Source organism: Centruroides vittatus, unplaced genomic scaffold, assembly GCF_030686945.1.
Source record: "Centruroides vittatus isolate TY-2023 unplaced genomic scaffold, ASM3068694v2 contig_1158, whole genome shotgun sequence".
NCBI lineage: Eukaryota > Metazoa > Arthropoda > Arachnida > Scorpiones > Buthidae > Centruroides > Centruroides vittatus.
The window spans coordinates 216,570-234,893 of NW_027120744.1; the positions used below are offsets into that span (position 1 = coordinate 216,570).

Sequence of the window (18,324 nt, forward strand, 5' to 3'; positions counted from 1 at the left end):
GTGAAATGAACGATGTTTCAAGAGCTATTGGATGTATTAGTTTCTGAGAAAAAAACAAAATGAGGTTAATTTATGTGTCCGGCTCCTCCAAATGACAAAAAATTCGCAACCACACAGACGTACAGTACTTCACGTTACTTTACCTTTCCCGTTGGAGAAGTGGTAATAAGAGGTTGTATTTTCCCTCCCTACTCTCTACTGTGGTTCACATTTATAGATTAAAAATAAATAAATGTATAAAGGTTTATGTTCGATGATCTGTTTCTTGTGTGCTTTGGTATGTTTATAATCGATTTTTGGTAGAAGTTTTGCGACAGAAATGTTAGTCGTCAAAAATATGGGATTTTCGTTAATATTCGATTTGATCTTATGTAGTTGTTGCATCGAAAGTTTGTACTGATAATTACAATTGATATGAATTTTATTCGTTCGAGTAAATTGCATAATGTGTGATGGGATAATCAACTTTTCCATTACAAAACTCCTTTCTTCAGTTGATGATTAAACATAATATTGTTATTTAAATTCTAAAGTGTATTAAAAAATAGTGATTAATATGGCGGTAATATCAATTGGTATCTGTAATAAGTACTTGAAAATTAGAATCGTGAAACATTGACTTTGCATAAACAGATAACATTACAGAAAATCATAATAAAGAAAAGTGTATATAATCTAACCATCATCAAATTAAACAGAAACATTATGAATATTACATATCTTTTATGAAGGTAATGTTTCCACTGCAACAACTATAATGAGTCTCCAAATCGGTAAAAAACTAACCACTTAAATATACGAAACTTCAGAAAATATTAATTAAAAATATTTGATTTCTTCTAACCTATGTTTTGGACTACGGATATTATATAGATTAAAAAGAAATTACGAGCGTTACCACATCACGGGGACATCCGGGAAGGTTGGATGCACAACCTGTGTATGAACTTGTGTATGCCAAGGTCACCTTATCCAATAGGCATTTTAGGCACAAAAACCGAATTAATAATAAAAAAAAAAAAAAAAATGTACAGGAATTTGGAAGGAAAACAAAATTCGAAAAATTGTTGCGAATGTTTACATTTTTGCTTCTTTTGGTTTCTGCAAAATCTCTGTTAACAAAAATGTCAATTTTTATTTTCTCAATTTCTTAATTCAAATCTTTCCCTCAGCCATTCGATCAGCCAATATTCTTTGATTATCACGAACGTGTATGCATTGTGAATGTATTTCCAGGAACAAAGTTTTATTCTCCTGGCTGTTATATATACATAACAGGGGGAAAATATGACGATCGCACAGAAACTAAACTTCCAAGATTTTTACATTTTTGGACCCAAGATCTTGAAATGTCAAAAAATGAAAAAAAAATCAGATGGTTTTTTTTTCTATATGTATGGATGTTAGTATTTGATATGTATGTGGGAAGTACGATTTTATTTGTCCACTTTGAAGCTTAATATGCTCCCGTGCTTTTTGTCGAAAATTTTTGAAATTTTGCAGGAAAATTTGTATATTAGGGGAGAATGATGCTATTGTATTTTAATGGTTAAAGGTTGAGAAGGAGGGGGGTCACTTTTCATATCTCGAGTGAGGTCGGGACTTAATGAAGATTTTACTTGTTATTAGCATTTGAAATATTTTATAAAACTCATCTCTAGCTTCAAAATTAAGCTTTTTGCCATTTTATAATTATTAATACTGTAATATAAAAAAAATTTTTTAAAATAAAAATCTCGTAATAGATGTCGTCACACGCAATTTTAAATGTTTTTTGTCGGAATAGTTACGCAGCTCGTTGCTGGATTTTTTAATCCAGCAACGAGTTTTTTTAAATAGTTGTTTTGCATGAGCCATGGCCAAGCCATATCGCAACGATGCAGCAAGTAATAAGAGACGAATACAGGATTTTTGTTATAAAACTTATATAGAATTCCAATGAGCAATTGTTTATTATGATGTCGCCACAATGCCGAGCTGCAAATTTTAATCATATTTTAATTTATTTAATTTAAAATATATGCTCTGGGATTTTAGTGTCTTTCCTCTTTACATCATACTTTCCTGTTAACAAAAGAATCATGCCAGTCATTTGTCTAACTCCGTTCTGGAGGAAACTTTTTGAATTGAATCACGTGACGGCAGGAGGTCCCGATTAACTATATACGAACTTCGGTCTGGACCGAAAGTCACGTGATTCACTCTTATTGAAAACTAAATGTTATCAGGCAATATAGTATATTGAGAGCTAATGCAATCAAGCAAAATCGGATTTTCTTTAAAAATTAATTTTAAAAATTAAAAAAGTCGGATTTAAAAATGTATATTAAAATTTTAAATAAAAATATCGGTCTATTGTATTTTTGTAATTAATATTTATTACTCGCAATCAGTGATAGAGATTAGAGAATAGTGATCATAAAATTATGAATAATACTTGGAAAATATCGATCTACAATTTATCGTGTTGATGGGAACTTTTTTTTCTTTTTTGAATTGGGATCGTATCGGATGTGTAACAGATCATCTTACTTTTGCCCTTTAAGGAAAAATCTTATATTTAATGAAAGCTATCATTATAATCACAAAAAAAAAAAAAAAAAAATTGCCAGAGTAAGGAACGATTCTAATTCTCTCACATTACAGAATGACGTCTTAACTTGTGATTTCCCCACCGATAAGTCAAAGATTAAACTTTTTAAATTAAATAATAAACAAAATACATTCACTTCAGATAGTTTTTGAGTCTTTTTATAGATTATATTCGTGAAACACAAACTATTTTGGATCACTTGATTTAAAAAAATGTCAGGACAACTATGTAAATATATTTTGGATCACATTTAACCTGTGAAAGTTTTTGATCGCCATTTGATCAATGTTGATGCTCGCTGTAACTAAATTATTTTTAAATGTTGGAAATAGGATAAATGGTGTCTCGACAGTGGCGCATCTTTCCACATGTGTGCTAATCGAGTTGATTTCACAGAAATCAAGCCTGACGGACGAACCTTGAACCTAGCCAGCAAAGAAAACATTACGACGATCGAAGGAATCGGCTCAGTGCAATTAGCACTCGGCGATGAATCAGCAGGACGAGTATTTAACTTATCTGACACTCTTCTGGTTCCAGACCTTCGAACATATCTCATGTCTGTAAGATTTGTGATAAAGGCTATGAAATTTCATTTTGGAAACAAGTTGCATTTATCGTCGACCGAAACGACAACGTTGTTGCTACTGCTGATCGAGTGAACGAATTCTACCATATTCGTAAATGGAATACTAATGGATTGGATAAACACCTAGGTCATCTTAATCAAAAGAGCCTAAAGATGATCTTGTTACGTCTTGGAATTCGAATCCCATCCGGTGATCGATTATCTCCGTTGAGACATGCCTCAGAGCAAAAATGGTGCAAAATCCATTTCCCTCAGCAGGCAACCGACGAACTACAAATGCAGTAGAGCATCGATTATCCGACCCCCGATTAACCGACTTATCGGTTAACCGACCGCGTTCTAGTCGGCAAATTCAAATGTCCGCTAGTGATGTGGTGCTACAATATTTGGTTATGTCTTGGCTACTTTAATATTATTTTTTGTTAAATTTTTGCATGTTTTAGCTGGCAGCACTGGCTCGACCATGAAAGGAAGGCTAGTATTTAAACCAGGCCTAATACACTATACTAATAATGTATTTTTTCATACTTTTCGGTTATCCGACTTTTCAGTTATCCGACCAACCCCAGTCCCCAATTGAGTCGGATATTGAGTCGGATAATCGATGCTCTACTGTATACTTAAAATCGTACACACTGATATCTGCGGTCTGACTCGAATTCAATCTATGTCAGGCGCTAGATATTTTGCTGTCTTCATCTCGATGGTGTGAAATACGATTTCTCCGCAAAAAAGCGATATACTGAACTTCTTTAAATAAGTAAAGAACCTTCTAGAGGCACTGATTTAACTAAACCCCCATCCCTAACCATTAAACAAGGGGAAGAGAACATCCGTCACACCATCCAACAAGACGACGATAAAAATAAAATCTTCAGGGATAGCGAATTAAGGAGGGGTCCAGGTCGCCCAGGCCTAATCAAATCTAGCTTAAAAGGTAGACCTCGCAAACGTTTTAACATGACGATGGCCAAGTTCATTTCGCAATACCAAACCGAAGGACCACATTTATAGAATGAGGAACTAAACCGAGAAAATGTCCAACAAAGGAACGATACAACTAGATTTGCTTCTATCATCCAGGAAATGGCATTCAACACTGAGATCTCCGTCAAGGATGCCCTCTCAAGCTCACTTGATCAAGAATGGAGAGACGCAATCAGAAGTGAGTTCATCTCCATCATCGTAAACGATACATGTCGCATCACCAACCGCCCTCATGACAGAGACATTGCAGGTTGCCGTATCGTTTTTCGCAACAAATACAATGCTAATGGCACTCTTGAAAGACGAAAGGAGAGATTGGAGAAAAAGGTTACACTCAACGCCCTGGAATCGACTTCCATGAAACCTTTGCACCAGTTGCAAGGATCAACTCTATTCGAACTGTACTCGCCATTGCTGCCAAACAATATTTACTCATCGACCAATTGGATGTGAAAACAGCGTTCCTTAATAGAAACATAGACCAGATTTTCAATGCAACTGCCGGACCAAATCAAAATAATCCTAGAAGATAAAATTAAGAACTCAACGGGACAGACTCAATTCAAAGCAGAACAATGCTGCAGTCTATCCAAAAGGACAACAAAGTCTGTCAACTTAAAAAGGCCCTCTACGGTCTACGACAAGCAAGTCGCCTATGGTATAAACGATTGGATGATAAACTCAAGCAACTAGGCTTAATTAAACTTTGACCCTTACGTCTATGTTCGAAATGAACAGAACAACTTAACCTTTGTCATCATCTAATGTCGACGACCTCATCATTGCCACACGTGACAAAATCTAAAAGGCCAACCTAAAGAGGACTCTTATGTCCAAATGTCCACAAAGTTGTCCAAATGTACCAAAAGAGTTATACCGAGGAAATCTTGAAACGTTTCTCGATGGAAAAATCGAAACTAGTCGCAACTCCTCTTGACCCAAACTCCAAGAAATGAAGCAATTTCCATTTCAAAAACCAATTGGTTGTCTTCTTTATCTTTTTATTTGTACTAGGCCAGACATCGCACATGCAGTAAGCAAACTGAGCCAGTATAACACCCAACATGACCAAACACACTGGACTGCAGCGAAATGTATCCTTCGATATCTAAGAGGGACGATCAATCATGGCCTGACGTTCGAGATAACCGGAGAGCCACTTACAGGATTCTCAGACTCTGACTGGGGAGCTTCGACAGACGATCGCCGTTCCTTCTCGGGATACATTTTTAAGCTCGCTGGTGGACCAATCTCATGGGAATCAAGAGAACAACGCACGGTTGCCTTATCGAGCACGGAGGCCGAATAGATGACACTATCAGACGCCACGAAAGAAGCTCTACACCTACTAGAATTTTTTGATGAACTCTCAAAAAGCAATAAATCCAAATTTACAATTTATTGCGATAATCAAGGGGTACAATTACTTGCTCGAAATCCAATGTTTCACTCGCGAAGCAAGCACATAGACATAAGACATCATTTCGTGCGTGAATGCGTTGAACGAAGAAGAATAGACATCACATTTATTTCAACAGATAAGATGCCTGCCGATCTTTTAACAAAAGGCTTACACTATCCGAAACATACTAATAGACTGAGATTTTTAAATACAAATTCGATCTTATAAGTCATGCATCAAGGTCGAATTTATTATTACATCTTGGTCTATAATCTAGTAAGCACCCACTGGAATGAGGGAAAGTGTTGGTGAGAGTGTCATGACACTCTTCTAGGGGCATTCCAGGTGACGTCTAGATCTTTGTTTATAGAAGAAGATTCTTGTACTTTGTACCTTATCTCCTTTCGTTGTTTTTTTTTTTTTTTTTGGTATGTGTTCTCTATACAGCGTAGATTTAAACTCTCTATTCCAACCAAGCAGTTCCCTTTTTAATTTACTCCGCTGCCATACCCTGCATTTATTACAACAAAAAATTCATCAGGATTATTTTTCTTATTGCGCTGTAATTTTCAAAAATTGTAGACCTGTATATTCCCACTTGCGCCCGTCTGTGCATCTCTCCTACCTTAATCTCGAGAATGGAGTTAGATAAAAGTCCAGACAAGATATAGAAAGCTTAGGAGCGGAAGACCCCGATTAATTACATACGTTATTTCAATTAAAAAATTTTCTCCTGAACGAAGTTAGATAAATGACCGGCATGACTCCATTGTTAACAGGAAAAGTATGATGTACTGTATAGGGCAAAACACTACTAACATTGAGAGCATTGTGAAAATGTCACAACAAATAATTGCTCGTAATCAATTTGAATAATATCAATTTTTTAAATAAATTTATCATATCCAAACATCTAATTTAATAATGTCTCCTTATATTGAATCACATTAATAAACGAGTTATCTATATGAGTACTAGCTTAGTAATGTAACATCTTTGATTTTTTTCTTAACTGAAGTTCACTTGCAATAATCGATTAACTTGTATCTTCGTTAAAGTTCGACAAAGCTCAGTTGAGCTTAACTATTTGGAAATACAGAGCCGAGCTGTGAATTTAGTCTGGATCTAGGAGCTGAACTCTGAGCAATTCTGGATTCCTGAAAGCTAAGCAAGATCCTGAGCTGTAGCTCAGCTTATTTGGCACCTCTAATCTCTGTCTGTCTAATAGTCATCATATGCCACGACTCTTATTATCTTATTATTTTACTTTTTCTTTTATTATCGTCACTATCGTAATATTGGATGAAAATAATCTCCACAAAGGTTGTTGACTCATTTGCATCCAGATCGATCTCGAAAGAATCTCTTCACAAATATTGAAAATTCTATTACGCCATATTAATTCGATTGTGTTTTTATTCAATAGATGATTGGAAGAATGATTAAATTTAATAAAAGATTAGATTTAATTACTCTTTATTGAAAATTTCACCTAATTAAAATATAAGTCATTTTATTAAAAAGTAAAATGAAATTTATAATTATTAAAATTTAATTTAAACAATTTAAAAATTAAATATAATTAAAAGTTTATTTATTAATAATATATATTTAAAATTATATATATATATAATAATAATTATATATATATAATTTATTATTAGTATTATTTAATTATTATTTATAATTAGATAATATTATATTTAATATTTAATATATATTAATATTATTAATTTATAATATTATATATAATTTAAAATTTTGAAATATATATATTTCAAAATTTTAAATTATTTTATTAAACTTAAGCAGATTTTTTTAAAAAAATCGGATTAAATATTAATTTTATTTACATGTTTTAAACTTCACTTGGTTTAAATCTTTACGTTTTTTATTGTCCTGAACTAAAAAAGAAATGCAGTTGGCCTATTCTAAAACATTCTACACTTAGTCATTTATTGTGTCATCTGATGCGTGCTAAAATAACTCTGTTCCGCCTTGAAGGAATTCTAGAAGTTTCTCTACTTAACTTTATCAAAAAGCTTCACTTGTACATGATAAAATTAACGAAACTTGAACATACTTCACCTCCATCTGTGTAATAATATAGTAAATGATTTTGCGAAAATAATCAAATTCTCTAATAACCTAACACAGATATGATCAGCTTAATCTAATTAAACGAATATTTCTAATTTATCAGGAACACGATTATAATTATATATGGGCGGATAAATAATCGATAATAAAATATTTACAAATTAATAGTATAAATATCATATATATATTAAAAGTTTTGCAAAGTTACACAATATATTAAAAATAATCACATATATTAAATACTAACACAGAAATATTTTGCCTTTCTAACAAAATTTTCTTATTCTACTTTTAATTTAACCGATTAATTGGAGGTTTTAGTCATTTGTCCGATTATAGACCTATGTACAATTTTACGCGTACGTATACACCAGCCTACTTTTTTTCCCCATTATTTATACACTCGTATTAATATCGAAATTTCATTTTTAAATATTCGGATAAATCAGTGACCGGGGAAGAGGAAGAGAAAAAAACATCTAAGAATGGAGAAGTATTCTCATCCGCATATGATGGTGTCGATCACGTGCAACGTCAAACAGTCCCGGGCACAACGCCAACAAGAACACGCTAATGCAGCGTCTGCGCAAGCGAAAGTTCCACAACCAAAATAGTGTCCGTAGACTTTTGCTATCACGTACTCGTGTCGAGCTACGATTCAAGACGGAATTCGTCTCGACGACCGTCTTCATGTTCGGTATTTGAACATCGGACGGTAAAAAAAGACGAAAACGACGACTACGACGACGACAGCGGATCTAAGCCTAACCCGTAACTGCACCGTTTGATATAAGGAAGATTCCCAGTTGAATCCAGCTTCGGCTGGATTTCACTAAAGATTGAAAATGGGGGATCCGGCAGAAGGAGGATCCGAACAGGACGATGTTTCGTTCTTGAGAACGGTAAGATCGTCAGTAATTATTATTATAATACAATACCTTGGCCGTACCGATCGAAACCGTCCCGACTACTGTTACGGTTTCTTAATCACTGTAGCAGACGACACACTTGGCCTTCTTCTCTTGCATCGTGTGTTGCGTAACAAACGGTCTACGATTTAACTTATCGATTTCTAAATGCAATACTTTTCAAAAAACATTTACTCAATTCTTTTAAAATTATTTAACTCTTAATAAACTATAAACTATTTTAAACTTTCGTGTGGAACGTGTTTAAAAATTCTTTCGTGAATTAAACCGTAATTCAATTAACGTCGTCTCGAATAATGTAAATTCTCTACGAGAAAAATAGATTTAATTAACAAATTGTTTCGCTATTTCGTACACAAAATATTAAAATATAAATTTGATCATTTTAATGTTATGTCATTTTATATTTTTATTTAATAAGTTGAATTTTTAATTTAATTAGATTTTTAAATTTAAAAGGTAAATACGATTGAGTGAGTGAAAAATGATTATAAAATTATTTCAAATATTAAAATTAAAATAAATAAAAATGAATATTACAGACACGAGTTTTGTCTGTCTAGTAAAATTTATTTTATCTTAATTCTACTATTATTATTCTTTGATTTAGTAAATGGATAATATATAAATTAATAAAATTGTTTACTTATCTCATAAATTATTTCGTTTCGTATTAATAAAGTGAAAAATTACAATTAAGTGTAATCTAATTTTTTGGAGTTGAGTTTTTCTAAGTAATACTTTAATGTGGTAATACCATCGATTTATGCAGATATACTAGTATTTTCATTAACAAATGTAAATTAAATACTGTATTTTAATTTTTTCTTCCAAATTTAAATAGATTAAAAAAAAAACACTAATTGAAAGAGATGGGGTGTAAAAATTATTTTAAAATTTAGCATAATTTTGAAAATGTTCAATAAATAGTTAATAATTTATAAAATTAAATATGAAGATTTAAGATGTTTTGTTTTAATTATTATGCGAAAGATAATTTTTAATTAAATGGAAATTCGGTTATGATGTTGATACTCAAATTTTTAATAAATCATATTATTAATTAAATTTATGTGACTGAAAAAATATTTCTGAGGGAAATTTTCTGTAACAGAAGAGGCTAGTGTTTAATGAAAAGTCAATAAGGTGAAAATGACTTTTTTTATTAAACCGCTAATATAGTAACGTTTAGTCTACTATTGTTTTAAAAGGAGTTATTTTTATTATTCATATCAAGAGTAGTAAATTTCTACTTATATAATTGTATAAATAAATTAATAATTTTTAAAATTTTTTAATGCGAAAATTTATAATTATATGTATTAATGAAACCTGAATAATTAGATTTATGCAAAATTTGTTAGCCATTAATTAATTTCTATGTATTATTTTAATATGCTAATTAGTACCAGAATTATTTTAAAATTTCTCTAGAAAGGATTTTCCTAGAATATTTATACACTTTTAGAATTACGACAGACATAATATCACTATTGCAGTTTCTGTTTTATGTATTTTTTTAAATATGAATTTACTAGCATATAAATTTAAACAGAAAAAAAAACAGTTATAAAAAGATTAAAATTTTTGCATTTTTTTATTTACAAACTTCTGACGTAAGATATTCTTTTTATTCCATTTATTATTATTTTGACAGAAATAAATATGCTGTTTTTATTTGTATTTATGTTAATGTCAATAATCTAATTTCTCATTATTATTATATCAATTTGGGGCGAAGAAAGAAAATGAAATGTATATATAAATATATATATATATTTATTTAGCATGTTATTATTAATAATATATTTATATATTCAAGAAACAGTGCATATTATTTAGTATTTAAATTGTGGAAATCAACATGCTTATTGAAAAGATAATAAAATACAACTATTTATTTTATTCGAATGTTTTACAAAAGTTTATTTTAATGGAAATTTTCTTTGGAATTTCTCTTCTATTTTACTGTTTTTTGTGATTCATCGGTAAAATAAAAGACAAATTTATACTTTCTACAATAGATAATTTAATAATGTAGAAACTATTTATAAAGAAATTTGTTTTCAGTATTTTAATTATAACAAAAATTTTTACTGTATATACGTGCAAATAATCTTTCCAGATATATACAGTAAATTATATGGACTGTATTATAACTGTATATAAATGAAAAATCAAATATCTGTAATAATTTATTTATACTGAAAACAAATATTTTAAATTTTATTTGACAAATCATACGAGCTTATTCAGAATTTATATCGTATAAATGTTAAATAAATTGATAATTTTATTAATATTTTATATTTTTTTTATGTTATAATATTATATTTTCAATTCGATTTATTCAAACGACAGCTTTTCATTTTTGCCTTATTAATTTTTAACGTAAATTATAACAAAGCTCATAAAACATTTAAAAATCACGATACCTGTATATATATATTTGAACTTGTGTGTTAGCATGATAAGAGGAAAAAGTAATAGATTTTTCTGAATTTAGTTAGATTAAAGTAAATAGTCAGTAATGTTTTTATAAGCAATATTGAATCTATTTATCCAATAATGTCTGTAAAATATAAATAAAGTGCAATTTCAATTTCAATTATTTCAAAAAAACTGAATAAAATACTATAATCGTTTAATAGCTAAAAATATAGAATTGTTGTCTGCAGAAACGTTATGCGTGTAATTATGATAAAAGCGATATTCGTTTATATAAAATTAACTAGTTTATAGAAACATTTTGAAAGAAATAGTATTTTTTGAAAAGAAAGTTCCTAGCTTTAATTCAGATTAACAGTTTTGACAGTTGCTGAAATGAAATAAATTATTACTTTATAACAAAAATACTATTTTTAATATTAATGATAAATTTTTTATTATGAAATGTTTTAACATTGTTAAAACAATTGAAATAACAAAAACTTCTTAAAGAGAATTTCTTCAAAATTTAAATTTAAATTAGAAACATATTTTTAGACTTTCATTTGCTTATTTTATAAATAATTTTCCATATTTAAATTATATTCATTTTCTAAAAATTGCTTATTTTATTTCGTTTAGTTTGTATTGCAATAAAATATTTATTTCCAAATTTTCTTTAATAAATTTATTTAATATATTTAACGACATAAAAATTATTTTAATAATTTACTGTTTATAATTTTCAACAATATATTAATATTCTCTTAATTAATTTTATTAATTGAAATTGTATAAATATATACAACTTTTAAAAATAAATATTATTTTATAATGTTTAATAAGTCGTGTTAATTTTTTGTTATATTTAGAAGTTATTTTAACAGTCGTTATTCGGACCCTTTTTAAAGTCTTAACTAAGTCTACTTGTTAAAATAAGTCTATACTTTCATTTGAGTTTGATAAATTTAATGCAATCTAATCTGTTTTGGGCTTATATAATTAACAAGAAAAATTAGAAAATTCAATTTATTTATTTATTTATTTTTTTATTTTAATTCTAGAATTATTATTATATTGATTATATAATTTTGATATTTTAAGTACAATATTTTTGTAAAATTTTCGAAAGATTAAAAATATTAAACTTTATAATAGAAAATTTGTTTCCAAATATTTAATGTCAATTTTTTTTTGTTTTAATTCAACAAATTATTGATTTTAATTTAAGTCAAAAATTTAAAATTATTGATAAATTCTTAAATGAACTTCTGCTGGAAGGGAATAATTGACAATTGAAATCTTTAGGAATATAATTCCTAATCAAATGTATAAAATGAGATATTTTATAAAGTAAATAATTGAAATATATTGAAAACAATTTCTTACAATGGTGCATTTAATTTTAAAAATAACTTTTGATATATCTGATCTCATTCTTTTTAAAGAGAAACTAACTTTAAAATCCATAAAAGAAGATTCGGATTTCAAATTTCAAACAAAATGTGGATCTTTTGTTCTGGTGCCATATTTAATTTCTTATATATGATAGTTAAATTTAAAATATAATAATAATATTACAGCAATTCAGATAATGTCACAATATCCTCACTATGCAAGAAATATTTTACACGAGTTTCGTTTAAAAAATTCATTATTTTATTTTATGTTAAATTCCGTTTATAGATTCGGTATTTTTATTATTTTTTAAACAAAATTTATTTAGATATATTATTCTCGAGCAATTCAGAAGTAGTCATTAGTCCTAATCGAATTTAAATCAAAGATATTATAATGATTTTAGTTATCTCTCGAAGAAGTTTTGATTTAAGTCATTTCTAAGGGTTTAAATTTAGAAGTGTATGAATATAAAAATTTTACTGAGTAGTTCAATCATCAATGCATTGTAATCTCTCGGCTCTTGTCGATTTTGAGCGTCATTATCCGAACAAGTTCCAATTAAAGATTATGTCGAAATTTGTTGGTAAATTCCTCAGCGAATCATTTGAATCTAATAGAGTTACAACAGTTTTACTATAATTTTGTGATGAATAAATAATCAGGAAATTTTCTATCTTATTGTAATAAACATAATGATAGAATGATCACGGATAATGGGAACTTTGACTTATTCGCTCGGGTACTGACTTCGGGAATTTCTAATTGAAAGTATTTTCATCTGCGAATATATATTTAGTTTTTCTATGTGACGAATTCTATGCAGGAGGGTCGCTGATTTCAAATTCTCTACGTGATTTTATACGAATGCCTTTTTGAATTTTTCAACAACGGCAATCATCTACTAACAAACACATACGATATTCGTTTTCAGGTCATTATATTTGTTTAAATGTTATCATCGTATTTCTTTTTATGACTGTAATATAGTTCCCAGTCAAATGTATTTTTTATGATTTTTGATATTAATACTAATAATGCTGATTTGTCTAGTTTTGGCAGTTTCGCTTGTCTCTTGCGAAAGTGTCATCTATTTTTACGTTATAAGATAAATCGATATGGAAAACGTCAATGGCTATTCGTAAAGTATAATCTTTAATTTAACTATTCGTGTTTATCAATGTCCTCTCTTTTCATCGAGAAATAATAGCTCTTTCGTGTGCAATTGCTATCGCATATAACTGTCATATCGTTTCGAGTGAGCAATATAATATGCTAAACATGCATGTTTCTCGTGTCTAGTTCTATGCTGATTTTAGCTTTGAAATTATATATTTTTTAATACAGAGAGACTTGAAGTAAATAGGGTTATTTTACAATAAAACGAAATATATTTTCGCTCTGTCGCCATTGATACGCAAATATTTTGCATCTTGTCTGTGTTTGCTGTAAACTGTTCTACTTTAACTGTACATTATGCTTATTTCTTTGTCACCTGTCTTTGTTCATTTGCATTGTGTTTTCCTTTCTTGATAATTTTTTGTTTTTTTTTTTTTTGTCTTACCTTTTTTCTCCACTTTATCTCTGTTGTTTATTCGTTCACAATAACCTCCAAATGCTAAACGGTTAAATGTTTTTATATTATAGTGCTAAGTTTTTCTCTCATTTAGAAAACTTAATTTGTAATCATTTTATATTCACTAATAAAAATATTTGTTAGTATACATTTTTATGTATAGGTATTAATTTAATAACAATTAAATGCAATATTTTATTTTAAATAACGTTTAACATAAACTCTTATCTAGAATATGTTAATTTCTTTTATGGAGAAAGATCATTTGAAATGAATATGTGGATTTATCGAGGAATCAAAGACTTAGTTTACTATTTAAACTATTCTAAATAATAGAACAACGATTTAGTTTAATTTGCTTTATATAAGCAGATAAGTTATGGAAATATTCGTTTGATCAAAACACTTTTACTGTACAAACGGATATTTCTATATTTGCTTATGTAAAATAAATTAAGCTAATATACTTTTAAACTTGATATTTAGGACATAAAATCAAAATCTGTTTTAATAAAGTCAATATGCAATAAACTTTATTTTGAATACTAAAATTTTTGAATGAATTTTGAAGAAAAATAATTTAAACTATTCACGGATAAAAACTGTTCTCTATTACACACTTAAGGTTATAAATTATTTATAAATTTTTTTCATATTTCAAAATATTAGAAAGATTGTTTTTGCGTTACATTTTTATATTTGCTTAATAAAATTAAGCAAATATAAAAATAATGGCCAATTTAAATTTTTGTTACATTTTGGAACTAAACCAAATTAATTGCTTCGATTGGCCGTGTGCCGCTATCCCTGACAATCCAGATTAGAATAAGTTATTTTTGGATTCGCAGTTATTCCTTGATACCTTAATGTATATTTGTAAACAGTCTACATCGTGCACATTTATATTGATGATTTTATAGTACATTAATTTTTAAATAGCCTTATATTCAATAAAAATTATTAATGATTTTCAGTTATGTTTATTAGATGATTTTGAATATTAACTAAAACTGATATTGGGTACATTAATTAGATGTATCTCAAAATAATTTACTATATTTATATATGATATATAAAAATGCAAATTGTTTTCTCTTTTTTATTAAAATAAACCTAAAATTTGATTGGTTCTTGTTTGTAATACGTGTACAAACGTTATATTAAGAATAGAGAGGAAATGAGCACAAAACTATGCCTATTAAATTTTTAAAATTTTGCAAAGTTTATAAAGATTTTATTTATTTTCAACAAAATTTTGAACAGTTACCGAAATTTTGCTAAAAATAAAGAATGCATCTTTCATTCTCACTAATGCATGTTTCACATACATTATATTTCATGTCCTAAATTGCATTAGGTATAGATTATTGAGTAAGTTCTTCGTGCTTTTGTCGGCAATTTCAGTTTGGTATATCAAATTTACTAATAGTTTTAGTGCATCAAAGGTGAATAATGAAAATCATTTTTGTGCCAAGCATTTATATTTGTTTACTGCGTAATATAACTTCTTGCTGTAAATTTATATTCTAAAAATTTCATTTTTTCATTATTAACAAATATGTAATATATACTTTGGGATTAAAAAAAAGTACCTGCTTTTCTGAAAAGGTTTTGTAAAATTTAAACACATACAATTTAAAACGCTTAAGTTGGATATAAATGCACTTTTATAATCATATAAAAATGGTTTGATCACTAACGTAATTTATACAATTACTAATTTATAGAGCTAATGCTGTTTCGATTATTAACTTAACAATAAGTAAAAGATCAAAAAACATTACGCTGGTATTTCTGTAAATTAAAATAATTTTATACAAATCGTTGTTACGATTTAATGCTTAAAATAATATAAAAACAACTATCAATTTCTTATGGTTCATACTTAGATTTTAGATTACTGTCTGTTGCTGTCCGTAATTGTGAGATAGTTTTCTTACAAACTGTTTATTTTATTAATTGTTTAATTTTATAAATTTATATCTTAAATATTATGTTTTCTACTATTAATTAGAATTATTTAGAATTAATAAAAACAAAGAAATAGATTTTATTATAAACAATTATAAATAGAAATTGTTCTTTATTTTTATTATAACAAGCCATCATTTATATATATATTTTTTTAAATTTTTTCGGCTGTTATATACAACAGAGAAAAGTATGGCAATCGGTCATATGACCCCGCAGAATTTGACATTTTTGGATTAAGGGGGACCTTGAAATTACAAGAAAAAAAAAAAATCTGGATTTTTTTTTCTGTATGTGTGGTTAGTGTGGCACGATTTTGTTCACCCACTTTAAAGCTTAATAATGCCTGTGCCTTTTGTCGAAAATTTCTGAAATTTTGCGGGATGGTTTGTTTATTAGAAGAATTGGTTAAAGGTCAAGTGCCATATCTCGAGTGGGGTCGGACTTACTGAAGGTTTTACTCGTTAGCATTTACATTTTTTTTTTTTTAATATAAAACTTATCTCTACTGTCAAAATTAAGCTTTTTGCCCTTTTATAATAATTAATAATATAGAAAAATATTTTAATAAAATATCATAACAGATGGCGGAGTTTTGAATGTTTTTGCCGGGAAAGTTATGCAACTCGTTGCTGGATTTTTAAAAATATTTTGCAATTGTATTTATCTTTAAAAGTTGTTAATAATAAATTTTGAAATTTATATACACGCAAATGATAGCTTATATTTCTGTCAACTTTCGGAAGTAGTGAATAATTTTCTAGCCAACTTATAAATGAATATATACACCCATGTCCAAAAATATAAGCATAACGATTAATTTGGCCTATATCTCAGGAACTATTAATACTTATCAGGAATTATTTATCATAACAGCGTAAAACTTAACATACAAGCAGGGCATTCTGTTCTTAATGTCTCAAAACAACTGAAAAGAAATAATTTGCTCTAAATTGCGTCAAACCAGAAAATAAAAAGAAAAGGTATTAAGTATTGTAATTTTTTTTGCGCAGAAAATGATCAATATGGTATATAGTTGTTCCTGCACGCACACGCTGCAGATGCTGGTTATAACATTGTTTATTTGGACTTAGTAAATGCACTCTTAGTTCCCAGAAGACGGAAAGAATTAAAAAGGAAAATTATCAGCATTGTCGGGAGCAAGTCTATTCTTGAACAAGAGTATCTTGAAGCTCCTAGAGTGTTTTTGGCGGTGGCTGACGAGATGCAGCTTGTCTCCCTAGAGCATCCCACATATTATATTGGATTAAGATCAGGATATCTTGCTAGTCATTCCATACAACAAATATCTTTACTGTCAAGAAAGTCATTCATGAGTGCAGCTCTGTGTACGTGAGCATCATCATACACGAAAACGATATCTGTATCCACAGAACATTGAAAAATTTTTACATAATGCTCCAGAAGTTTGTCTGTTTTTTTTTTTTTTTTTTTTTTTTTGCAATAATGACAACCCTTGCAAAAATATGCTTAATGGCCGCATTTAGTATCATGATATGGAGAGATATATGGAGCTATCACCTGCAAACTGGTCTCTTTCCCCGATGTTCATGGATCTGTAATGTGTTTTTCATTTTCTCGAGATTCTAATCCGACGAGAATCATTCTGTAGACTGTATCTGGACTCTTATCTACAGATTTAACAATTATGCCTGTTTTTGGACACGAGTGTCCAAAAACGGGCATGATATAAATATTTACATATTCATATTATAATTTTATTTGAGTTGTTTCAAAAAGTATCTACAGTAATTATTTAAATACAGTGGGTGATCGGTTAACGAACATAATCCGTTCCAAGACTTTGTTTGCTATTCGAATTGTTCGTTAACCGATTATCAATTTACCATAGGTTTTTATGGGAATTTGATTAATTCGTTCTGGAGACTCCAAAAAATAAAAAAATATAAGTAAACGTAGAAAGAATTTATATACGTAATAATAAAAATACATATATACACAGTCTTACATTTTTATTAGATGTTTTTTCCGTTTGTGGAGGTTAAAGAATCTGTCCAATGTCGATTGCTTTTCTCTCTTCTTCAGGATTTTTCGGAAGTAATTAATAGTATTGTAATTGTAGAAATCCCCAAGCCTATTAACTTCATTCTGGTTTGAATGTCATTCGGATGCCTATTGTTTTGACATCCTCCCACTTCCTCAAAAGATCTTCAATTGATTGAGACTTCTTGATATATCTTTCATAGCTAAGAGTGTGTTTACTGTAGACCTGTTTAAACCATACTGCCTAGCAACATCAGACATCATCTGCCCACTCTGTACTTTGGCTATTATATCTTGCTTGGTTTCTACGCTGAGCACAGTTCTTGA

The 18,324-nt window shown here is 28.7% G+C and overlaps 1 protein-coding gene and 1 long non-coding RNA gene across 2 annotated transcripts in view; one reads left to right on the forward strand and one right to left on the reverse strand.

The window, feature by feature from the left end:
* The first annotated feature begins 8,271 nt into the window (after positions 1-8,271).
* Positions 8,272-18,324, forward strand: part of RyR (Ryanodine receptor) — a 417,183-nt gene continuing 407,130 nt past the window's right edge. Inside the window, 1 exon segment of the mRNA XM_067275817.1 lies at positions 8,272-8,573. Within this exon segment, the coding sequence (XP_067131918.1) occupies positions 8,517-8,573 (57 nt within the window). The 5' untranslated portion in view covers positions 8,272-8,516.
* The window catches only part of LOC136979862 (uncharacterized), a 233,162-nt gene continuing 232,893 nt past the window's right edge, over positions 18,056-18,324 (reverse strand). The window contains exon 2 of the long non-coding RNA XR_010881455.1: positions 18,056-18,088. This is a non-coding gene — a long non-coding RNA (uncharacterized lncRNA). The remainder of the gene's footprint in view (positions 18,089-18,324) is intronic.